This window comes from Lepidochelys kempii, chromosome 8 (assembly GCF_965140285.1).
Source record: "Lepidochelys kempii isolate rLepKem1 chromosome 8, rLepKem1.hap1, whole genome shotgun sequence".
Taxonomy (NCBI): domain Eukaryota; kingdom Metazoa; phylum Chordata; order Testudines; family Cheloniidae; genus Lepidochelys; species Lepidochelys kempii.
This window is the reverse complement of record NC_136387.1, coordinates 57,099,573-57,125,976: the sequence shown is the minus strand read 5'-3', so window position 1 is coordinate 57,125,976 and position 26,404 is coordinate 57,099,573. Positions and strand designations below refer to the sequence as shown.

The following is a 26,404-nucleotide window of genomic DNA, read 5'->3' as shown; positions in this document are numbered from 1 at the left end:
CAGATGTATGCACGAAAAGGATGGAGAGAAACAGATTATGAAAATATCCTGCTCAACCCAGAATCCTGACCCAGAAATAAAGTGTCACTCTTGAATTCATTCTGTATTAACCCATCTATTAGCATGGTTAGTGCAGGCATTGTACCATCTTTACTCAGACTGGTGAAGGATTTCTCACACAAATAGTTCCACAAAGGTCAATGGGACTACTCATATGAGTAAACACTCAGTAGTCTGAATAAGTGTTGCACAGTCTGGCCCAAAGTAAACAAACTCCCTAGCTCTCAAGTTTCAGCTCTCAATACTCTCATACACACCACACTAGCTGAAGTCAATTAGAGTTGTCAGCCCTCTATCTTTTGCCAAAGTGTTGCTTTTTTACTAACACACTTTGTACAATTATTTCACCCTGTAGAGATGCTGCTGTGGGTTAACTGAATTTTTTCCCATCAGAATGAAACCAGCAGTCCGGGGGATAATGTAGCACACATTCTATTTATTTTCAGAAGCTGCTCTCTGACCTGAATTGGTCTCCCTTCTGCCAAATATGACATGCTGCAAACCACTGATAGAGAGATACACAAGAGGCTTCAACTGGGGTGAAAAAATCAAGTTTTCACCAACATTTATGTTAAATAATCACTCTTGCCTCCAATTTTTTTCTTTGTCTAAATGTAAAGTCAGAAAACAGCAATTTTGCCATCAAAAGACGTTTGTCAAGGGAAATGGCAATTTTTTTCTGGATCATTTTCATACCCTTTTGCCCTTTTCAATGCAACAAGATTAGCTTTCCAGCTACTCTTGCAACAAGTGATGGGCCAAGAAAGTGGTAATCAGAACTGGATCCTGATCAGGGATTTTGGATTTCGGATTTGTATCCAAATCATGGATAGGTTTGGAGTTGACGGAACTGAAATCTCATGAGTTGTTCTCAATAATATTATTAATTAATTATATTATAGTGCTGTCTAGAGACAAACTATTGGACCATTTCCATGAGATTTCCATTACATCCAGACCCAAATACCTCTTCAAAATTCAAGTTCTTCTTCAGGTCCATACAGAAAGAGCATGTTCTCTTTCTAAACCACTTGCTGATTATTACTTTTTTTTAAAAAAAAAACACATTTCCTTAGAAAGGCAAAGTAGTTTGTGGTCCTTCTGGTAAAAGTCATCATCGTAAGATGAGAATCTGATTGCAAATAAAAATTGCAAATAAATTCACTCATCTTAAGCAAGATTACAGATTATTAAAAGAGAAGTCATATAGCTAATTTACTTTGCTACCTCAATACATAATTTTGAATGCCAGGTGAATGTAAGAAACATAATTTCTACCTTCCACTTCTGCCATGTCAAAATCTGGAAAGGGAAAATCTTACTGGAAAAGAACCATATCCTGAAGGAACGGAGATAAACACTGCAGGCTCCCCTTTTGTAGGAAGGCCAGAAGAGGTTGCAAACCATATGACCTACAGAAAGCTTAGGAGCTGAAAATTTTAAAATCCTAACCAAGCACTGCAGATGCTGAGATATTTCGTGCATGAAAGCTGCCCCTCCACATGTCTTTCAGCCTCTCCAGCAATTTGACTCTGAGGGCACTCACAGTTTGGCTGTGTAGATTGGTTGCATCCTGACTTCCACTGATGGCAACACACCTCTTCATGCAGAATGGCATTGTGAACACAGGGGACACCCCAGCAACTGACACATGGAAAATTAGTAGAGGTAGCCAGATTTCTTCTTCCACACCTCTTGCACATTTTTCCTGCTTATTTTCTGAATTTTTTTCTCCTTGCCACACTACAGGCATAGCCTAAGAGCTTGGGTGTTGGGTGTTGCTACAGGTCAATTATGTGATGCAATTGTGAAAAAGGCTAATATTCTGGAGTCTATTAACAGGTGTGTCATATGTAAGACATGGGAGGCAATTGGCCCATTCTACTTGGCACTCATTAGGCCTCAGCTGTTGTAGTGTGTCCAGTTCTGAGTGCCACACTTTAGCAGAGAAGTGGACAAATTGGAAAGAGTCCAGAGAAGAGCACCACAAATTTTAAAAGGTTTAGAAAACCTGACCTATGAACACAGGTTAAAAAAATGAAGCATTCTTGAGAAAAGAAGACTGAGAGGAGACCTGATAGCAGTCTTCAAATATTTCAAGGGCTGTTATAAAGAGGACAGTGATCACTTGTTCTCCATGTCCACTGAAGGCAGGACAAGTAGTAATGGACTTAATCTGTAGCAAGGAACATTTAGGTTAGATAGTAGGAAAAGCTTTCTAACTATAAGGATAGCTAAGAACTGGTATAGACTTCCAATGGAGGTTGTGGAATCCCAGTCATGAGAGATTTTTAAGAACAGTTTGGACAAACACCTGTCAGGGATGCTCTCGTTTCACTTGGTCCTGCCTCAGTGCAGGGGACTGGACTTTTGACTTCTCATGGTCCCTTCCAGCCCTACACTTCTAGGATTCTACAAATTCAGTTATGCCACCAATCAGACAGTTCAGTACGTGGGGACCACTGCTAAATGTTTGTTCAGTAAAGATGCCTACAGAAAACACCAATTCAGAGCTGTAGGATGCACTAGTTAGTACACAAATAACTGCTAAACAGTCCATCCTGGCTCTGTAAACCCAAAACTGAAAGCAAACGTGGCTCAGGAGATACTAATTTTCATAACAAGACCTAGGACGGAGGGACAATCTCTCTGTTGAGAACCATTCTGTGTGAACAGAAGGGAACAACTAGGTGCAGGACAGAGAGCACTCTTATTATGTGTATATAAGAGCCAATGCCTTTCAAGAAATGAGCTGCTATATTCTGCACTAAGTGAAGTAGTATTAAGCATAGCCCCAAGCCCAGCACATTTCATTAATCTAGTTTGGAGATCACAAAAGAGTTGGATCACTGTGGAAAAATATCCATTGGGAGAATAGGTCACTACCTCCAAGCCAACTGTAGATGAAAAAAGGCACCAGGTGCCACAGTTCTCACCTGACAATCCAGGCGTAGTTCTGTTTATGACCCCAAGACTGACAATTGACCTGGCAAAGGTCAGACATATCACAGCTGCTGTCAAATACTATGAGCATCTTCCCCGTCTTATATGGACTGAGATCTAGCCAGAGCTTTCAGAACTATTCCCTACTTCAGTCAGTTCCTTGAAAAGCACAGAGACGACTGTAAAATGAGATCTAAGTGTTATGCACACATGGGTGACACTAGTGACCTAAACATGTCAGCCACCCATACATTTGGGGCAGCTGGGAGGACAAGATGAAGCTCTGCATGCAACAGTCCTTGGGAAGTAGAGTAAATACTCATTACCACCCTTTGGGAGCTCTCCAAGAGGAAGGAACATACCATGATGGGTCATCCTGTAGGTGATTCAACACAGCCTCAATGCAATGGCATCAATAGATGCCAAAAGATCAAACAAAACCAGCAGAGACATTTTGCCTTCCTCCATCATCACAAGGAGATTGTGGCATGGCATTAATATTGTCTCGTCACTACACCCATGCCTGAACCAGGCTAGCAAGGATGAAGGATGTTCATGAGGTCAGGATGTGCCTGGTGTTGCTCAAACAGCGTCTTCTCAACAACCTACCCCAACTGTTGAAGTTGACACCAAGTGTTAGTTTCTTGAGCTGAGGTGTATTTAAGTGTGGCTTCCATCATTCCTTAAAAAGAAGCGTTAACACTTCCTGTGTGAATAACAGGAATGAGACCGCACCATAGATCTTTACCAGTCATGAGAGGCAAGGATCCAAATCTCAAATACGCAAGCAAAGCTCCATAAATACATCTGAGATCATAGTAAAAACGGAGCCAAAGTTCAAGCAGAGAAAATGGTGCATTTATAATCTTCTGCACTGATACTCCTGCATGATGCCAGGCAGACCAGCCCTTATCCTGATCCATCTGTTCATCAAAGTAGACAGAAAACTCCTTGTGGGGAAAAAATGAAGCTCTATAAAATAGTTAAACTAACTCCAACTGTCCAGTATGCTTACACAAATCTAACACAAAAACTGACAGGAAATACTCTACTTTAGTCTATGACAAGCAACAAAAACAAAAAAGCTTTCTACTTGAAACATTGCTTCAACAATAAATCTGACTGCAGGCTTAATATTGCCATCAATAATAATAATGCTGAAGAAAATTCAGAAACATCTTCAAGGGCTCTTACACCCATTAACCTAGGTTTTCAGAACAGTTATCCCATGCTTTATTGCAAGAATGATCAGATGCCTCTCACACAGCTCTGCAGTGAGATCCCCTATTCAACCTTCTTCTTTTATACAGAGACACCATGCAAGGAAAGGTTTCAGAGTAACAGCCGTGTTAGTCTGTATTCGCAAAAAGAAAAGGAGGACTTGTGGCACCTTAGAGACTAACCAATTTATTTGAGCATAAGCTTTCGTGAGCTACAGCTCACTTCAAGTGAGCTGTAGCTCACGAAAGCTTATGCTCAAATAAATTGGTTAGTCTCTAAGGTGCCACAAGTCCTCCTTTTCTTCATGCAAGGAAAATACATGTAATGTTCCACCATTATTTAAATGGCAGGCATCTAAATCCTGTTCATGTTATACAAGCTATTAACAGTGCAGTTCTTGTGCTTCTGGCATAATTGCCAATATAACCCTCAGCTAGTTAACGGGTAGGCATCCCTGGTTAACAAGTAGGGCACAATAGCTTCCAGATTGCTACATGTCATGAAACATTTAAACTAAGCTTCACATACAAGAGATGTAGAACAGGTGTGACACACCAGATTACTAATAAGAGACTGACGTGGATCAAGGTTACAAAAGCATGGATCATGGTAGGTGGCAGTACACACTGATTCTTGTGGATGCTGTAAAGTAGCAAAGTCTAGAAATAATTCTCAATCCTTTCCCCCTCCCCTCTCTCTGCCTCTCTCTCACTCATACACACACACTTCTGTCTTATTTCAAAGAGTTTCTCAAACAACAGTGTGGAAGAGCCACATCTGAACATTTGCTCAAAGCCTTCCTAATCATCCTTTTAAAAAACATGTCAGTGTGTATGAACTTTCCTATACCCCAGGGCACATTACTGTGGAGGAAGAATAGGAAAGTATACTGCACACTTAATTGTTTCTGTAGGCTGAACTCACAGCAGACACCAGAAGCTCTTTGCATCCCTCCATTTCCCCCACCCCCTGCGTGCAACCCCCTTTAATGCCCCCTGTGACATTCTGTAGCTTGGGGGAGTGTCCTGGAACCCCATATTCCTCATTTTTATATAATCCTGATCTTACATATAAAGCATGCCCTGTAAGGTATCAGGGAAAGGCTATGATATGCTGAAAATAATTTCTCTATCCACATATGTATATCATTAATGCATATGAAATTATGAGAATAGTGTTGTATGGTGGTCACTAAAACATACTGTAAGTTGGGGAATCAGCCAGATATTAGCTCCCCAGAGGCAACAGCAAGGAAAGTAGCCAACACCCGGGCGGGACATCAATCAACCCATCAACAACCATTGTCTAGCAAGGTAGCTACCATGCAATGACTCACCTGCATGAGGCCACACCAGGGGAATTGTTCAACCTTGCTGGGAGACTCAGCATTGCCCCAGACATGCCTGGACTTGTGTTTTCCAAGCACATGGACTGAAGGTATAAAACAGACAGTGGCCATATGCTTGACCCTTTCTCATGCCCCCACCTACGTTGCAAGCAACTAAGACACCGAGAAGAAGACAAGACTCCAGCAGAGGTGAAATCTGTATACTAAGCACTGCAATATCTAGTGGGGTGAGAAAAACTGCTTAATCTAGTTGTTGCCCAGTCTAATAGTGTTGAGAGTTTAGATTACTTGCTTATATTTTATTTCTTTTGGTAACTAACTCTGACCTTTTGCCTATCGCTTAATATCACTTAAAACAGTGGTGGGCACCCTGCGGCCCGTCAGGGTAATCCACTGGCAGGCTGCGAGACAGTTTGTTTACATTGACCATCTGCAGGCATGGCCACCCACAGCTCCCAGTGGCCATGGTTCACCATTCCTGGCTAATGGGAGCTGTGGGAAGCGGTGCGGACCACGGGGACATGCTGTCCGCCGCTTCCCGCAGCTCCCATTGGCCGGGAACAGCGAACCGCAGCCACTGGGAGCTGCAGGCAGCTCTGCCTGTGGACAGTCAATGTAAACAAACTGTCTCGCAGCTCGCCAGTGGATTACTCTGATGGGACGTATGCGGCCCGCAGGCCACAGGTTGCCCATCACTGACTTAAAAATCTACCTTTTATAGTAAATAAATTTGTTTTACTGTTTATCTTTACCAGTGAGTTTGTATGACGTGTGTGGCAATCTGCTCAGGTTTGACAAATGCTGGTGTATGTCCACTTAATGAACCGATTAATCAATCTGCATTGCTCGTCTTGGGCAGCGCAAGACGGTATATTCCTGAGGTACCGTGGTGGGAGCTGGGGGGATTTGACTCTGGTGCCTTTCTCTGTGGGAGCATTCATGCTATCTAGCTGGGTGTGGGGTTGTGCTGTTGTGCTGAGTGATAACAGCGCCTGAAGGGGTTTGCTGCTGGTCGTTTGCAAAGCATTGTGAGAGACAGCCCAGGCTGGAGAGAGTTTAGGGGGCACAGTTGTCCCACAGTCCCAGGCTGCACCCAGGGGGGATCCTGTCACACCCCCTATTGCCCCTCTCCCATCCCACCACAGGGTCCCACATTCTCCCCCCATTCCAGGGACTGTGTGCACCCCCATTTCCCACATTCCCCTCCCATCCCCCCTTATCTCCTCTTCCCCTCATACCAAGATCCCCCACTCTCCCACCTGCCAGAGACTTTCATAGATTCATAGATATTAAGGTCAGAAGGGACCATTATGATCATTTAGTGGTACCTCCGGCACAATGCAGGCCACAGAATCTCACCCACCCACTCGTGCAATAAACCTCTCACCTATGTCTGAACTACTGAAGTCCTCAAATTGTGGTTTAAAGACTTCAAGGAGCAGAGAATCCTCCAGTAAGTCATGCCCAATGCTACAGAGGAAGGCGAAAAACCCCAAGGGCCTCTTCCAATCTGCCCTGGAGGAACATTCCTTCCCGACCCCAAATATGGTGATCAGCTGAACCCTGAGCATATGGGCAAGATTCACCAGCCAGATACCCAGGAAAGAATTCTCTGTAGTAACTCAGATCCCACCCCATCTAACATCCCATCACAGGCCATTGGGCCTATTTACCATGAATATTTAAAGATCAATTAATTGCCAAAATCATATTATCCCATCATACCATCTCCTCCATAAACTTATTGAGTTTAATCTTAAAGTCAGATAGGTCTTTTGCCCCCATTGCTTCCCTTGGAAGGCTATTCCAGAACTTCACTCCTCTGATGGTTAGAAACCGTCGTCTAATTTCAAGTCTGAACTTCCCAATGGCCAGTTTATATCCCTTTTTTCTTGTGTCCACATTGATACTGAGCTTAAATAATTCCTCTCCCTCTCCGGTATTTATCCCTCTGATATATTTATAGAGAGCAATCATATCTCCCCTCAACCTTCTTTTAGTTAGGCTAAACAAGCCAACCTCCTTGAGCCTCCTTTCATAAGGTTTTCCATTCCTCGGATCATCCTAGTAGCCCTTCTCTGTACCTGTTCCAGTTGGAATTCAACCTTCTTAAACATGGGAGACCAGAACTGCACACAGTATTCCAGGTGAGGTCTCACCAGTGCCTTGTATAACGGTACTAACACCTCCTTATCTCTACTGGAAATACCTCGTCTAATGCATCCCAAGACCGCATTAGCTTTTTTCATGGCCATATCACATTGGCGGCTCATAGTCATTCTGTGATCAACCAATACTCCAAGGTCCTTCTCCTCCTCCGTTACTTCTAATTGATGCATCCCCAGCTTACAACTAAAATTCTTGTTATTAATCCCTAAATGCATAAACTTATACTTCTCACTATTAAATTTCATCCTATTACTATTACTCCAGTTTATAAGGTCATCCAGATCTTCCTGTATGATATCCCGGTCTCTCTCTAAATTGGCAATACCTCCCAGCTTTGCATCATCCGCAAACTTTAGTAGCACACTCCCACTTTTTGTGCCGAGGTCAGTAATAAAAAGATTAAATAAGATTGGTCCCAAAACCAATCCCTGAGGAACTCCACTGGTAACCTTCCTCCAGCCTGACAGTTCACCTTTCAGTATGACCCGCTGTAGTCTCCCTGTTAACCAATTCCTTATCCACCTTTCAATTTTCATAATGATCCCCATCTTTTCCAATTTAACTAATAATTCCCCACGTGGCACAGTATCAAACGCCTTACTGAAATCGAGGTAAATTAGATCCACTGAGTTTCCTTTGTCTAAAAAATCTGTTACTTTCTCAAAGAAGGAGATCAGGTTGGTTTGGCACGATCTACCTTTGTAAAACTATGTTGTATTTTTTTCCCATTTACCATTGACCTCAATGTTCTTAACTACTTTTTCCTTCAAATTTTTTTCCAAGACCTTGCATACTACAGATGTCAAACTAACAGGCCTGTAGTTACCCGGATCACTTTTTTTTCCTTTCTTAAAAATAGGAACTATGTTAGCAATTCTCCAATCATACGGTACAACCCCTGAGTTTACAGATTCATTCAAAATTCTTGCTAATGGGCTTGCAATTTCATGTGCCAATTCCTTTAATATTCTTGGATGGAGATTATCTGGGCACCCCGATGTAGTCCCATTAAACTGTTCAAGTTTCGCTTCTATCTCAGATATGGTAATATCTACCTCCATATCCTCATTCCCATTTGTCATGCTACCATTATCCCCAAGATCCTCATTAGCCTTATTAAAGACTGAGGCAAAGTACTTGTTTAGATATTGGGCCATGCCTAGATTATCCTTAACTCCACTCCATCCTCCGTGTTTAGTGGTCCCATTTCTTCTTTCTTTGTTTTCTTCTTATTTATATGGCTATAGAACCTTTTACTATTGGTTTTAATTCCCTTTGCAAGGTCCAACTCTACTTGACTTTTAGCCTGTCTCACTTTATCTCTGTGTTCTGACCTCAATAAGGTAGCTTTCTTTGTTGATCCCTCCAATCTTCCACTACCTGTATGCTTTTTGCTTTTTCTTAATCACCCCTCTGAGATGTTTCAGAGTAACAGCCATGTTAGTCTGTATTCGCAAAAAGAAAAGGAGTACTTGTGGCACCTTAGAGACTAACCAATTTATTTGAGCATAAGCTTCCGATGAAGTGAGCTGTAGCTCATGAAAGCTTATGCTCAAATAAACTGGTTAGTCTCTAAGGTGCCACAAGTACTCCTTTCCCTCTGAGATGCTTGCTCATCCAGCTTGGTCTACAACTCCTGTCTATGAATTTTTTCCCCTTTCTTGGGATGCAGGCTTCCGATAGCTTCTGCAGCTTTGACTTAAAGTAATCCCAGGCCTCCTCTGCCTTTAGATCCATAAGTTCTTCAGTCCAATCCACTTCCCTAACTAATTTCCTTAATTTTTGAAAGTCACCCCTTTTGAAATCAAAAACCCTAGTCACAGATTTATTTTTGTTTTTCCTTCCATTCAGTTTGAACTGAATTAGCTCATGATCACAAGAACCAAGATTGTCCCCTACAACCACTTCTTCTATGAGGTCCTCACTACTCACCAAAACCAAATCTAAAATGGCATCCCCCCTAGTCGGTTCAGCAACTACTTGATGAAGGAATCCATCAGCTATCGCATCTAGGAAAATCTGAGCCCTATTATTATTACTAGCACTCATCCTCCAGTCTATATCTGGGAAGTTAAAGTCTCCCATGATCACACAGTTTCCATTAGTATTTACTTCATTAAAAACATTAAAGAAGGCTCTATCCATATCCAAATTAGATCCCAGGGGTCTATAGCACACCCCAAGCACTATCACAGGGGAGGCTCTAGTAGTTTTCTTCCCCAATGTGATTTTTGCCCAGACGGACTCTGTCTTATCCATTCCATCGCTTCTTATTTCTTTACATTCTACCTCATCATTGATATACAATGCTACTCCACCACCTTTACCTTTATTTCTGTCTTTGTGTGCCCCCCATTCCACCCATACCAGGGAATCTATATGCCCTCCCATTCCCTCTTCCTTCCCATGCCAGGGGTCACCCATTCACCTCTCGAAGTCCAGGACTTTGTGAACCCTTCTATTCCTCCCTTTGTCTGGGTCCCCCATTCTCCCCTCCATACCAGGGACTCAGGGTGCACCCCCATCATTCCCCATCCCCACACTACCATTCTTGTTCTCTTATTTCTTTGCTCTTTTTTTTCTATTTCAGGATGTCAGCAGTTTTAAACAGTATTGGCAGAATTGCCACAGGGGAGATGGAAGGTGGTCTTATACTGGAATCTCTTAATGGCTTCTATCATCCTGTCCTTTCATCTACAGACAATTCCAGAGGTGGCTGAAGATGCGTGGTCTGCTAACCAGATGTCAGGTGTCCCAGGTGTTTCCCCCTTTTTTCACCAACATCAATCTAATTCTGCTCACTGATGCTTAGCACATTCCCTGAAAATTGGGGATTGATCAGATGGAGCATTCAAAAGTTTTGCATTAGAGACAAACATCCAAACAGAGAAATACTGTTGAGTGGAACGCAAGGCCAGACAAGGTCAGCCAATTTAAGGGGCCCAATCAAGCTGAAATGTAGTCATTTTCAAAAAGTAAGATGTGTTCGGGGCCGAGCATCAGGGGCCCAAATCCTCATGTGGTGCTGCTAGGAGCTACCACAGAACAAATAAAAAACAAATAAAAAATATTAATAAGTTGTGGTAAACCTGAGTGGTTTATCAATCACTTTTTCCTATGTTTTGCAAATGTCCCTTGTTACAGTGTGAAAGACCCACACATACTGGAGAGACTGACTGCATAATATACAGGGAAAACAGTGAAACAAAATGCTGCCTTGTGGGGGAAGGGTTTGGAGATAAAAGTAAAAGTAAATAAGAAGTGGTGGCAGATATTTATTCTCTAATTCCTTTCAGTTATTGTGATCTTAAGTGTCACTTGTAACAACATGCATAAAACACTGTCAGGAGGACTCCAAATGCAAAGGAACTGCCAAGGTTCCACTGCACAAGGAGATAGGCTGCAGAGAAGCCCTGCACTAGCTCCAATGTAACATGAGGGGGGTTTACTGGAGTGTGCGGGGGAAGGGACAACTGCTTTAACAAAAAAACCCTGCAGGGGAGCAACCCAGGGGCCACAGTCATTCAGGTGGACTGAAGGCTGCAGTATCAGCCCAAGCAGTGACCTCTGTGATGAACTTCAGGGGACAGCAAGTAAGGGAGACATGACCTGGTAATAGCACAGTCATATCCAAAGAAGCAAAAAAATGAGAAGCTGACACCCTTTTTTGGAATAAGCAGATACTTTCTTAAAACTGCTGATGTTTTTCATGGGTCATCCTTCCTAGTGGCTTCCTGTTCTGCAACTGTGTCTGTAGAAACACAGGCACAGAGTAAGTAGCAGTAACGCTGTTGCCATATATAATTCTTCATAGTGCAAGTTGCTTTATGGCTCTGTGCTGAATCAGCAGGGCTTTGGGTTTCTCTCCCTCTCTTTTTTTTTTTTTTTTTTTAGTCTTTCACCAAACCGCAACCTTTTGAAGACATGACAACCCCCGGTTTCCTTACACTGAGAACTCACTTCCAGCTCAGCCACTGACTTATTCTAGGTGCTGCTAGCAGCATACAACTCACTCATTCATCTTTTTTGGGGTCAAATGTGGGAGAAGAGGCAAAAGTGCCATGTGAACTAATATGAGTGAACAATGACAAAGTAAATATGTTTAAACAGCAATTCCTTGGCATTAGCAAAACTAGAGAGAAAGTACCAATGTCATGTACTGCTAATACATGACAAGCTTAGAATGCTCCCACATTGTGAGAAGAAACAACTGAATAGGTGAGAAATGAAGATTGGTGAATCAATAACAGTAATACTCACGCATATCACCGAAAGCCCCTTTTGTAACATTTGTGGCTTTCAATACTGTCACAGTTAATTTGTGTGAATACTGGTGTTCCACCTGGAAATGAAATGGCATGTGGTTAAACAGGAAATAAAACTCCAAAAACAGAAATAAATTGTCAAAATAGCTTTCATTTGCCAAGGAGCAACAAAAAGGAAAATCCCCTATTCAAAATGTAAGAGAAATGCACCCTTTAATGTCTTGTAGCTTTACTGAAAGTTCAGACAATGCATTACACGTAGCCTGATGTTCCCTCAGCCACTCCTACACAACACGTTTTCCCTCACACGCTTTTTTTTTTTAATTTTAGTTTCAGTGTATAACACTCCTCCTCTCCAAGCTTGGTACCTGCTATGAGGCATTTAATTAGTCAGTGACAGCTTACCAAGAAGAGAAAAGCTATTTTGCAAGATATTTTATTTCAGTTTGTGCTTGTAACTCCCTTTCAACAATAAAAATGATACAATTATACCTAAATAATGTTGCTGAATATATATGTATATTGTGCGTATACTGTATGCGTATAGTTATGCATACAGAGTGTATATGTCCAGCATGTATCAAAATTCAGAGTGTAAAGAGACCCTAGTAGAGTAACAGTGAAGAGTGAACACAAAAGTTCACCAAATCAGTTATGCTCCCAGAAGTTAGAATCTCATGCAGTCTCAGGGACTTCCTGTTTTCTATCAGACCCTGAGCATTTCAAGAGAAACCTCTTTCATGGTATGTCAGCACTCCCAATGCCATAGTGTCTGAATGGAATCAGGAAGTCTAGAGACATGAAAATAGGAGGAAAAAAGCAACAGGCTTAACTGAATTTTGCTGAACCTCAAAATCTGGTTCAGGTCTGTTCTTATTTCATCCATCTAGCCCTCCAATTTGCCCATCCCTGTCACACTGTGGCGCTGAAAGCCTGTTCCATATTTTAGGAGCATCATCACTGTGTATGACAATGTAGAGAACATAGAATGCATGGCCCCGACCTAAATAATTTATAGCTGATACATATATGGGCAACAAAGCACAAGTCTGGGAGTTGAGAGACCTAAGTTCTGTTCCTGGCTCTGTCACAGACTCCGGTGTGACCTCATATAAATCACTTACATATGCCGGTGACTTAGCTTTCCATCTGGGAAACAGGAGTAACGATACATAGCCACCTTTGTGAGGTGCATTGAGAGCTACTGATGAAACACTATATACAGCGTTCGTTATTTTCCATGTATATGGAAGTAGTGTTTAAAGACCACAATAAGGCTGGGCCCCATTGTGCTAGGTACTATACAAACTTATGATAAATGACAATCCCTGTAAGCGCTATCATTAATTCTCTGCATTGGTTTCTCAAGACAGTGACTCTCAGGTGGCAAATCTGACTAGCGAACAACTCGGTAACTGTGAGTCAGGGAGAACAGACAAAAACTCAGTAGCCTCAGTGGGCTCCTCCTAGCAGTCAGCAGTATGAAGCCAGACCACAATGACAAAACAAAATGAGAGCGCATTCAGAGTGACTCCAGGAATAGGTCTTCACGACAGAGTTAGTCCAGGGGATCAGCACCCAGGTTTCATCAGCCAGGTTAGCCTAGCCTGGGTGCGAGAAGCCACATCACAAAGCCATCCCCAAATTACTGTGTTCTCTCCAGTGCTGCACTCCTTCATGGGTCTCACTAGGACTTTTGAGGCATAACCCATAGTTCTCTGTGCTGCCATAAGCTGAGCTGCCCTATGATTTCTTGACAATGCACTGTGGAAAAACTTGTCTGTCTTTCTGGGCACACAGGGAAGCGTGGGAGGGCATTGAAGGACCACCAGCACTTGAAAGATTTAACCAATGCCCTCACTGCAAAGTGAGGTTACCAGCCCAAGTGAAAGCAGAACCCAAGTTCTAACCCATACCTCAGACTGTGCCAGTGAGCCCAGATTGAAAATAACGCCAAACTCAGATAACAGAGTGTGGGAGGGGGAGCAAAGAGGGTTGGGGAAACACCCACATAAAAGCTTACGCTAACTCTGTAGTGAAGACATACCCTAGAAGTTTTAGCATGCCCAGTGCTTTTTGCCTCCCAGGTGCCAAGGCTTAAAAGAAAAAGAAAAACGTAACTTCCCATTGTCATTTTGACATTTACAGCTTATCGAGCAGTTTTACAAGATAGTTGGGGAAGGGCAGGGAAATCTTCTTTCATTGCTGCCTCTCAGTTTTTGTTTGCTTCTTGATGATACTTTATAACCCAGTTAATTAGTATATTCTACATCCACAGTGACTCAGGTCTGCTGAACAACATCTGTTTTATAATGTGGTGTTTCTTTATGGATGCTCTTTTATAGATAGGGTTATAATTAAAAGCAGCAGCCCACAATACATAAACCCACCCACAGATCTCCACCGCTAGAGACATTTGTCTTTTTGGAGGCCATTACTCTAGAGAACCAAATACCCAGAAGCAGAGAGGAAGGATGGACATTGAAAGTCAATGGGACTGAGTCTCCAACGTGCTTAAGTCATTTCTGAAAATGGAACTTAACTATATAAGTCATTTAGGCCTTGCAATAGCAAGCAAAAGAACTTCTAAATACCTCTAAAAACCTGGGCCTTAGACACTGAGGATAAACTTATCAAAAGCCATTAAGTAATTTAGGAGCCTAATTCCCATGTTCAAAAGTGACATTTTGGAAGATGGGACTTAGTCTCCTAAATTACTTAGGGGTTTTTGACAATTTTACCTCAATTCCTCTTTCTCCTGCAAAACTAACTGAACCTCTCCAGTGGAAAAGCAGGGAGGAAATCACTCAATTATACAGGCCACCTGGATGGATTATATGAGTCACAGGAATTTCTGCCAGGAATATTCTCCTTCTGATGGCTCAGTCCACTCTGTTGTAAGGTCTGAGACCTTGTTCTTTGGCTAAGCAATAGCAGCCATATTTGAAGAGACAACAATCATAAACTAAAGCAGGAAGTCATATCCTCACATTCTATCTAAATTACATTTAAACAATGTAATATAAGGTTGTTAAGAAGGAGACCCCGTCCTAATGGCACCCACTATCACCAGATAAAGATACAGATCTTAAGGTGGCTAAAGAAAACTTAGTTTGATAGCATTCTACCCATCAAGAAATCATTTATCAATAGTTGTGGTTATGAAATCCTCATTTCTTTATTGTTTTGTCATTACGGTCCCCACTTCCCATTGTTTAGCTGTATGGTCTCTGTCTGGTTATTTACTTGTTTCTGTCTGTTACATAATTAATTTTGATAGGTATAAATTAATTAACGTGGTGGGGTAGGATTAGTTAGAGAATTTTTGTTACACTATGTTAGGATTGGTTAGAAACATTTTAGTATAATGATTGGTTAAGGTACAGCTAAACAGGGCTCAAATTTCACTATATAAACTGGGGTCCAAAAGGAATTAATTTGGGAACCAACTCCAGGACACAGCCCCAAAGATCAAAGCTGCCAGACCTCAACACTCTGCCAATGACACCGTGCAGAAACTGGAGTCCCCCAGATGGACCTGATCCTGATTGGCCATCAAGATAAGTTCATCTGTCTTATCGGGAGTGGTGAGCACTGTATGTGTAGCGTGTGAATTCTGGTTTTGGTGATTGCTAATAAATAGAGGTTGTGTAGTATATTACTGTGTACGGCTCTTTCACTGGTAAAAGACCCCATAAACCCACAAAAGATTAAGCCCTGATTAAGCTCAGGGAAAGGGTGTCTGCTCTGAGTCAACAGGGAAAGGATGTTTGCCCAGAGCCAATGGAGGAGTAGAGCCTGGAGCCCACAGAGGAGTAGAGCCCGGAGCCCATGGAGGGGTAACGTTAGGTGCTTTTCACCTGAAGCCCTAGGAACTGGGTAAGGGTGAGGGTGCCTAAATTAAGAGGGTTACGCCTTGTGCCCTAGGAACTGGGTAAAGGTGGGTGCCCTTGAGTGTGTGAGTAACAGAGACTTTTGTGCGGCTAACACTGTGTACATACAAGTGTAAAATTGTCATGAGTACACTCACAGCCATCTCTTGGCACCTCATTCTCCACACACACACACTCCTATCCCTTTCTTACAACTCTTAGCTTATCCTTTCTGTCTCTTGTTTTAATGTCTTCCTGTCCTCAATAAAAACTCTTTAGTTAACTTACTTTCTCTCTCTTACATATGAGGCAAGTAAGCGACAATTATTCACTATTCCCTTTAAAAAAAAAATGAGTTTGATTACATTGCACTTTACTACCATTATCCTGGGAATCAGAACAGCGCACTCAAGTTTCACTCAAACTGTTCTGTAAAGTGAACTGGTTTTGAGTAAGAATCTTCTGTGCCTGATGAGAAATTCAAAAAGTTTCATATTGTTTTTAAAGGTGCCTGATACCATTCACTCATGGGGATGCTGAGACATATAATTTAATCTGAAGACAAGATGTAACCATGCACAAAACATACATCAAAGCATTCTATTGTATAACAACATTTTTACTTCCTTGGTACCAAATAGGAAATTTAAGCAGATAATTGGGCTAGGGAGGAAAGGGATTGTTTTGTTTAAACAACTTTAATAAAGTATATTTCCTTCTTTCAAAGGGACACTGTAAAAAAATCCACACTCAAGGCTGTATATATTTTACCTATTATTCTTTCAATCAACACCTAAACATCAATATAACTGGAGAAAGTTACAGGGAGAAAAATGACAGGTTTCAGAGTAGCAGCCGTGCTAGTCTGTATCCGCAAAAAGAAAAAGAGGACTTGTGGCACCTTAGAAACTGACAAATTTATTTGAGCGTAAGCTTTCGTGAGCTACAGCTCACTTCATCGGATGCATTCAGTGGAAAATACAGTGGGGAGATTTATATACACACAGAGAACATGAAACAATGAGTGTTACCATACACACTGTAAGGAGAGTGATCAGATAAGGTGAGCTATTACTAGCAGGAGAGTGGGGGGAATCAAGGTGGGCTATTTCCAGCAGTTGACTGGGAGTGGATGGGTCATTACACAAAGTAAAACTATTTCCCCATGTTTATCCCCCCCACCCACCCACCCCCCGCAGTTCCTCAGACGTTCTTGTCAACTGATGGAAATGGCCCACCTTGATTATCACTACAAAAGGTTTCCCCCACCCCCCCCCATCCGATGAAGTGAGCTGTAGCTCACAAAAGCTTATGCTCAAATAATTTGTTAGTCTCTAAGGTACCACAAGTCCTCCTTTTCTTTTTTTAGGGAGGAAAATGATTTCTCTAATTTCTGTGCTTCTAACAGTGCAATGAGTGTCACTGTCTTCCTGTAAACTCAATAACTCAACTCAGTCAATTTCCCCTTCTATTTATGTGGGGCTTTCATGAAAAAGAAAAGGGACAACATTTAAAAACTAGGAAAAGATTACTCCCAAAGTTCAGGATTTTGATTAAACTTTTCTGTGAAATTTCATATTTCAATCAAAAATTCATGAAAATGATGTCTCATTTTAACTCTTATTAACACTTTTATTGACAATGAACTATGCTTCAACAGGAGAGGAGGAGTTTAACTACATTTTGTTTTAAAAACTGCACTTTCCCATTATATTTCTGTCCCATGACAGCAGTCCTACCAAACTTCTCTGAGCAGCTAAATAAAATATAATCTAATGCCCTGATTCAATGAAGTTCTAAAGCATGTGCTTAATTTTAAGCACATGAGTAATCCCACTGACCTCAAGGAGTTACTCAGATACTTTAAATTGGGCACGTTTTGTTTTGTTGCGAATATCTCAAACAGCTGCATCACAGATATTTTAGCTGGTGTAACATTCCATCCAGGAGAGGGAAGCGATACACATACATACTAGCCATCCGATTACAAACAGCGATCTTCAGAGTTGGCAGGCCATTTTAACTCTATTAAATAATGCGGCCTGCCAACCTGAGACTGGCATCATAACAGCCTTCACAAAGCTTCAGCGCGAATAAAACATGTGCTTGACATCCGTTGGCTGCAGACTCATTTAAAGGATGTGACTATAGGGGGAGAAACCACATAGTTGATAAGAGATCATTTCAAGGAAACATGTACTGTATTTTAGAAACTCAGAAGTTCAACGTTATGACAAGTATATTAGTAACTACCTCTGAACACACACTGCTTTTCCTGCTGTAATAGGTTTCCCAAACAGAGTTACAAACAATATGTGATTTTACGAACACATCCTGCTAGTTACTGATTCCAGTTGAGATGGGATTTGTGATTCCATTGTTCAATGTGCAAAGTTTTAGTTATTTATAGACTAAGTTTGTTGGTGAAATTGGAGGATTCAGTAATGGCCTTCCCTTGACTTCAGCAGTCTTTGGTTCAGGTTAAATTATTTTCAATTTATCATGCCCGTCAAGATTGCGAGAAAAATCACTTTTAAGAGAAAGTTAAACACATTTGGTGTTGCATCTGTAGAAAATTGGTGAACTCTTCTGTTCTCAATTCTATCTGACAATCAATTCATGAGAATATTAATAGGAGGAAATATAACTATCAAATTATCAAAGCACCATATGACTAAACTGTTTGTGAGTCTTGACTCCAAAAATCATTGAAATTATGATAATTTACAATTAGTGTCTAAGGGTAATATTTGAAAAGTGCCTGTGTGACGTAGGAGCATAAGTTCTATTTTCAAAGGTGAGTTAGGTGCAGAGGCTCCAGCTAGCCACCTGAGCTCAGGTAGCTAGCCCGAGCCTTCACTGGTGTCACGTCCATGATGCTCTATTTAGCATGCTAGTTTAAGCCAAGCTAGTGCTAGTCTGTCTACTCAGGCTGTGAGGCTCACCTCCAGCTGCAGTGTAGACATACCCTTGGGAACTTTTGAAAATTTTACAAAAACATCAATAATATCTATCAAATTTATTTTAAATAAAATTCTCCTAAATCTATTCTTAATTCACCCAAACTTATATTGAGATGATGATACTAACACTATACGGTTATTGATAGTAACTGGTTGCAACAGATGATGCACAATACAACATGCATAGGAAAGTCAAATGTACTTACTGTAATGTGTTGAAATGGATCTATACAGGACATTTTAGGTTCAGATCTTATATGCAGGTATCACAATCAAAGATCTTGTTCTTTACGGATCCAATTTCACAATGGACAGACTTCAACGTGGTTCCAAAGTGGACTGTAATACCACAGCTCCTTTCATCACTGCATAATGAACAATGACCCATGGTTAAAAATAACGTTTTCCTTCTAAAATATACTTTCTAATATAGCAGAGTAACCACCTAGGTTGAAAAGGGTTCCCAAACTTCAGACTTTTAATGAAGACCTGAAGTTTGAGAGAAGCTGAGGATATAAACATTTCAACCCAGTATAACCTTGATTAGCCATGTTTCTCATGTGATTTCACCCACCCTAATGCAAGTGAATGCTTTGCTCAGCTGCAATTATCCAGCATGTCATGTATCAAAGTGTTTCTCATGTTCTTGCAGCCTTACAAATTAATGAAACAGTACAGTACAATTAGAAGCATCAGTTATGTACGTTCATATACATATACTAGCTATAAATATTATTTAAGATACAGTTCAATCATTTAGCTAACAGTTTTCTTCATGTTCTCATGCAAATTCTCGGTAGTTACTGTGTGTACATTTGGTTCCTTGTTAGAAGCCAGTTTTTGCCTTAGGCAGGTGCACAGGAGTGCGTGGGAAAAGGACATATGCAGGCCTTTCCTCTGCACAAGGGGAAATGCCAGGGCTGTGTCCTGCATGCACACTAAAAGGTACAAGTTGCCCCAAAAAGGGCAGAGCAAAGTTGGCCATTCAAAGAGATGGTGAAGCATGCATACTCCCCCGGTGGTTCTGAGTGCTCTGTGAAGCATCGTGCCTCCTGGGGAGGCAGGGGCAGAAAAGGCAGGCCGTGGGGCGGAGCTGAAGAGCTAGTTTAGGAGGTAGCCAGCAGGACAATTGGATGCTTGCAGTACAAAGAATTCTGCAACTCTTTGGAGGGAATAAGTGGTTCCCATCAGGCCATTTTAATGTCTCTACCACCACCTTTGCTTTTGGCAAACTTCAGCTCAAATCACACATTCCCACGGTCTTATATAACCACATCTAATAACCAAAAATTAATGGATTACTGCAGCTATTCAGCAGCTACCTTGGCTGGCACAATATTGCTCCTTTCTAGATTTCCATTTTAACTATGAACTAGCAGCACCTGTTTTCATTGCAATTAGTGCAGAGCTCTACTCGAGTCAATAGGACGCCAACTGAGGCCATACAACCCTCCCTCTTCCCTGCACCCCCCCCCCAAAATATTCTTTATACACGAGCACTGAGTCAAACAAAAAGAAGCCACTTGTAATATTAATTTAGGAATTGCCATAGTTAGAGATTGCCAAAAGCCCTGAAGAATAAGAGTTTATTTCCCTTCCAAAACTCTTGGTACATACTTTAATACTTACTGTAAGAATTTTGGACATTTTTGTTGTTTATACAAAAGTTAAATCCCCTCTTTATACTTGTTAAACTCAATAACTTGTTGCAACAAGTTCTGCAATGCATTGTGTGAAAAATTAAGGCCATCTGAATCAGAAAGACAGGGGTTAATGAAATTTCATTCATATTTTTAATGCTGAGGCAGCTCAATCCCTAGGAGAGAGGAAAGAATGATCCCTCTCTATAACTAAGAGGAAATAGCTATTCATACTTGGTTTAATTCTAAGACCCCCAATGCACAAATACATCTTTTCATATCCTTATTTTAATATGGACTAAATTAACTGTAGTAGAAAGATCATTCAAATCATTTTTTCATTCAGGTCAGTCAAATTTGTCACTGTCACACAAATGGGCAGAATTTAACTGAAGTAGCACCCACCTATGTCAGCAACACATGTGGCCCAGTGTTTCTGTCTACAAGTCTGTTTATTTTTCCCTTGGGTCCTACCAAAAAGGAGCAGTAAAACACTCCACTATCTTTTTAAATTAAGCCTCACTAAATTAGTTATTAAGGAAATTTTGAGAATTTCAAAGCTCCTCAGGAAGAGCATAAAATAAAGGATATTCAATAACTGTAAGCAAAAGGAAGTTTAAGAGCTATAAAACAGGGAACTTGCGGCCTCCTGAGACAACAGCCAACAACCCAAGAGTTAACATGGGTCAGCAAAAAAGACTGTACTAAAGTGAGGAAACTGGAACCAGGAAGCTGCTGTAAGTTTGAGACTTAAGAGAAGATTTTCACAGGCACAGGCACCCATCTCCCACTGACTTTCAATGAAAGCCAGGCACCTGTCTTTTATGCCTTTGAAAATCTCTCCATAACAATTCAGTCAAAAGCTTGGTCTACATTTGAAAGTTATACTGGAGTTACTAAGTTGATTCAGGGTGTAATTTTTACCAGTACAGTCATACCAGTACCAACCTTAGTATGGGCAAAGTTGTAATGGTGTAAAGGTATCTTATACTGGTATAGCTCGTCCCATTTGCCTACAGGAAAAGCTATATTAAAGGTGGAGCTGGTAGCACCGTCTATTATTGAGGTTGGCTTACACTTCCCATTCTAAGACCCTGTTTTCAATTATTTATAATTTGGCCAGACTTTAACTGTTCAGGGTGAAATTTTTTGAGCTGAGTGTCTGTCCCAGGCTGACTTGTTTTAAAAAATATCTGCCAAAACTGTTCAGTCATTTCCGAGAACGAGGCTAGGAAACAATATGTAGTTTCGCCCGTGGTCAAAACTTGTGGCAACCTTTCCCTTGAAAAGCTCTAGTGCCCTCAAGCTTTGGAGCAGGAATTTGAAGGTTGGAAGGAAGTCACCTTTATCCCAGGGATGTTCATTTTGCTGTCCCCATGAAAATCCACTCAAATTTGGCTGATATAAGCCTTTGAAAAATTGCTGTTTTCACATGCTCAATACATCCACTCTTCCTCTCTGATGGACCAAAACTTTGTTGTGCTGGAGAGGCTCGTGTGGGCTAAAGACCTACATCATCTGGAACTTTCATACACATGGTAGGGTCCCCTTTGGTAAGCAGGTCTGAGGCAAAGTTCCTGATTAACCACAGTGGATTAATCCTTTGCCCAATTAATCCTTGCCCAATGGTGGATCAGGTGCATATGGAAGACCTTTTAGTACTCTGCAGCTGTGAAGGAGGATGAGGGCTGCAGCAGGAGGGAGACCCCTGTTTGTCTTGAATCTCCTTGCCACTGGGTCAGGGTTTTCCTCCTGTCTGTGCACTGGTTTCCCCACATTAAAAGATTTCACGTGCAGACTTCTGCCAAAGGGCTCACACCAGCACAAAGCCCTGCAGTGATGGACAACTGGCGGTGAAGACAGGAGCAGTGATCTCTGGGAGTTTTTAATCACAAATCTACAAGCAGGCAGCAGCCGCGTGACAGTCATCTTCTGATTGAATGAGACAGAAGTACATTTCAGGAGCAGCGACTGTGACTGAGCAGGCCTTTTCAGGATCCCCTCTGCTCACCCTGAATGGGGAGGGGGATAGAAAAGGTGCTGTAAATACAGGCTGTCTCACACTCTGGCGATTGGATGACCGCATCCAGTGGGATCACTCAACTCTGCGGCCGAAACATGAGATTTAAGACAATGAATTTTGCCACCTGGAATGTCCGCACCCTTATGGACTCTCAGCACAGTGAATGCCCAGAAAGAAGAAAGGGCAAGACTCAACATTGACATTGCAGCTCTTAGTGAGACACGCCGGGCTGATGAGGGCCACTTAAAAGAGAAGGCTACACCTTCTTTTGGAAAGGAAAGCCACCTGAAGAGAAATGCATTCACGGGAGCTTCCCATGTGGATCAACGAGCATCTCATGACTGTGACTCAAGCTCACCAACAACCAATATGCCACAGCCATCAGTGCCTAGACCCCACCACTTAATGATGAGGAAGACAAGGAACAGTTTTATAACACTCTTGATGAAGTCCTCACAGCCACACTTAAGGTAGACAAACTTATCTTCCTGGGAGATTTCAATGGCAGAGTCAGATGGGACTCTCAACTCTGGAGCAGCAAAATAGGCAAAGAAGGGGTGGATAATGTAAACCTCAATGGTATTCTTCTCCTCAGCAAATGTGTGGAGCATGACCTGCTCATCACAAATACCATCTTTAAGCAGAGTAACAAATTTAAGACCACCTGGAAACATCCTCTGTCCAAACACTGGTACCTAGAATCATAGAATATCAGGGTTGGAAAGGACCTCAGGAGGTCATCTAGTCCAACCCCCTGCTCAAGGCAGGACCAATCCCCAATTTTTGCCCCAGATCCCTAAATGGGCCCCTCAAGGATTGAACTCACAGCCCTGGGTTTAAGCAGACCAATGCTCAAATCACTGAGCTATCCCTCCCCCCATACCTCCTTGACTATGTTACAGACAAAGCTCGAGATTACACCGATGTCCATATAACTCAAGCCATGAGAGGTATAGATCACTGTTGGACAGACCATCGATTAGTAAGATCAGTCATGTATCTGCAGTTTATGCCACCACATCGCAAACACCCAAAGACTAAGAGAAATCAGTATAACACCAAAGCACTTCAGGACCAAGCCAGCTGCGAGATGTTCCAGCAATACCTGTCTGAGAAACTCTCTGACTTGCTTGTTAATATCACTGATATTCAAGAGCACTGGGATCAACTTAAAAATACCATTCGCAGTGCATGTGCTGAAAATATAGGATATTCCACCTGACTTTAAGAATAACAACATTGTTACAATATTCAAGAAAGGGGACAAATCTTTGTGCAGGAACTACAGAGGTATTGCCCTCCTCTCATTGCAGGGAAGATCCTTGCCCAGATCCTACTAAACCGCTTTCTCCCCCTTGCAGATGAACTCCTCCTTGAATCACAGTGTCGCTTCAGGCCATCCCAAGGCACAACTGACATGATCTTTGTGGCATGACAGATTCAGGAGAAGTGCAGAGAGCAACACCAGGAACTGTTCATGGCATTCATCAATCTAATCAAGGCATTTGACTATCAATCATAATGCCCTATGGGAGATGCTGTGTAGGTTTGGCTGTCCACAGAAATTCATTTCCATCACCAGATTAATCCATGATGGGATGACTGCCATCATTCTGCGCAACAGCTCAGAGACCGAACCATTCATCATTCGCACTAGTGTCAAGCAGGGCTGTGTTACTGCTCGAACACTCTTCTCCATTTACCGTGCTGTGATCCTGATTCTCATCTGTGACTGCCTCCCTGATGGAATCGTGATTGAGTATCATATGGACGGTGAACTCCTCAATCAAATGTCTCCAAACAAAATCTAAGATCACAAGAATTGGAATTCAGATGACTGCATCATTCTTGCACCCTCAGAGGCCAACCTGCAAAGTATCCTACATCTTTTTGCAGATGCCTATCGCAGCCTTGGTCTGTCTCTTAACATCGGGAAAACCAAGGTACTCTACCAGCCCTCACCTGCACAAACTACAGTTTGTATTCCACAAATAATCAGTGGAGAACCCCTGGAAAATGTGGACCATTTTCCATAACATGGCAGCCACCTCTCCCAAACAGGCAGCATTGACACAGAAATTGAATACAGGATCTGCTATGCCAGCACACTCTTTGGAAGACTACTCAAACAAGTCTTCAACGGTAGGGATCTGCAAATAAGTATCAAGATCTTGGTTTACAAGGCAGTTGTCATCCCCCACCCTTCCCTATGGGTGTGAGACCTAGGTAACCTATAGATGACATCTCAAGCGGCTAGAGTGGTTCCAACAGCACTGCCTCAGGAGGATTCTCAGGATCTGCTGGGAAGACTGACGCACTAACATCAGCTTCTCGCTGCAGCCAATATCAGCAGTATAGAAATGCAGGTCATGAAACACCAACTCTGCTAGGGTGGCCACTGTGTACGTATGCCTGACATTCACCTCCCAACGCAAATACTCTTCTCTCAGTTAAGTCAGGGGAGAAGAGCTCACGGAGGGCAGTGGAAGCACTTCAAAGACATACTGAAATTACACCTTAAAAAGGGAGGCATCAACCCAACACACTGGGAGGACTCAGCACAGAACAGAACACAGTGGTGCGACACCATACACCAGGCCACAGCTCACTTTGAGGAGAACAGATGTGCTCATGAGACAGAGAAGCAACACAGGAGGGAAAAAAGGGCACAACAGTCCAGCCAACAACTATGTCTCCAAGATTACACCTGTCACTTCTGTTGGAAAATCTGTAGGGCACAAATTGGGCTCCTCAGCCACTTAAAAACCCACCAACGAACCTCCTTGGCAGACATCATCCTCACATCGAGGGATAGCTGAAGACATTCACTCTCACTAAGACCTCACTAAGATGCTTTATACAGACTACACAGAGAGAGAGAGAGAGACCGTTAAAAATAAATTAAGGTTGCAAAGTTGAGCATTCAAAAGTTAAGAAATGCCAGAATTAAGGTTTCCTGTGCAGCCTTAATTTAGCATTGCTGTGATTATGCATTATGATTCAGACTTTAATTACATGATCACATACTATTTTTCCCCACAAGATTCCTGCCTCAGTGCACAGCACTGACTCAAAATTTCAGACAACCTCTGTTTTTGAGACTGCTGCCAAAAGAAACAGTAGATGGAATACAACCATGATCTAAAGTTGTTACTACAGCACAGTCTACTTTAGAGAAAAGTAATTTTAAGCTCAACCTAAACTGAATCTGTGAATTCCTGTATTTGAATGATCATTCAATTTCAATTATATTCATCTGTGTGACACTGTACATGAAGGGATATGTGCTTAGATTTGAAATTAAATTAATTAAGTTTAGCAAACTGATTAATCTTAGAATCATAGGACTGGAAGGGACCTTGAGAGGTCATCTAATCCAGTCTTCCGCTCTCCTGGCAGGATCAAGTATTATCTAAGACCATCCCTGACAGGTGTTTGTCTAACCTGCTCTTAAAAATCTCCAATGATGGAAATTCCACAACTTCCCTAGGCAATTTATTCTAGTGCTTAATCACCCTGACAGTTAGGAAGTTTTTCCTAATGGCCAACCTAAACCTCCCTTGCTGCAATTTAAGCCCGTTGCTTCTTGTCCTACCCTCAGAGGTTAAGAACAATTTTTCTTCCTCCTCCTTGAAACAACCTTTTATGTACTTGAAAACTGTTATTATGTTCCCTCTCAGTCTTCTCTTTTCCAGACTAAACAAACCCAAATTTTTCAATTTTCTCTCATAGGTAATGTTTTCTAGACCTTTAATCGTTTTTGTTGCTCTTCTCTGGACTTTCTCCAATTTGTCCACATCTTTCCTGAAATGTGGCACCCAGAACTGGACGCAATACTTCAGTTGAGGCCTAATCAGCACAGAGTAGAGTGGAAGAATTACTTCTCATGTCTTGCTTAAA

At 41.8% G+C, this 26,404-nt stretch overlaps 1 protein-coding gene across 2 annotated transcripts in view; it reads right to left on the bottom strand.

Moving 5' to 3' along the window:
• The window catches only part of PLA2G4A (phospholipase A2 group IVA), a 137,849-nt gene that overhangs the window by 89,875 nt on the left and 21,570 nt on the right, over positions 1–26,404 (bottom strand). For both annotated transcript variants that reach the window (XM_073356705.2, XM_073356706.2), the window contains exons 2-3: positions 19,048–19,206; positions 12,002–12,083 (exon numbers count right to left, since the gene is read on the bottom strand). In XM_073356705.2, coding sequence (XP_073212806.1) covers positions 12,002–12,083; positions 19,048–19,080 — 115 coding nt within the window. In that variant the 5' untranslated portion in view covers positions 19,081–19,206. The remainder of the gene's footprint in view (positions 1–12,001; positions 12,084–19,047; positions 19,207–26,404) is intronic.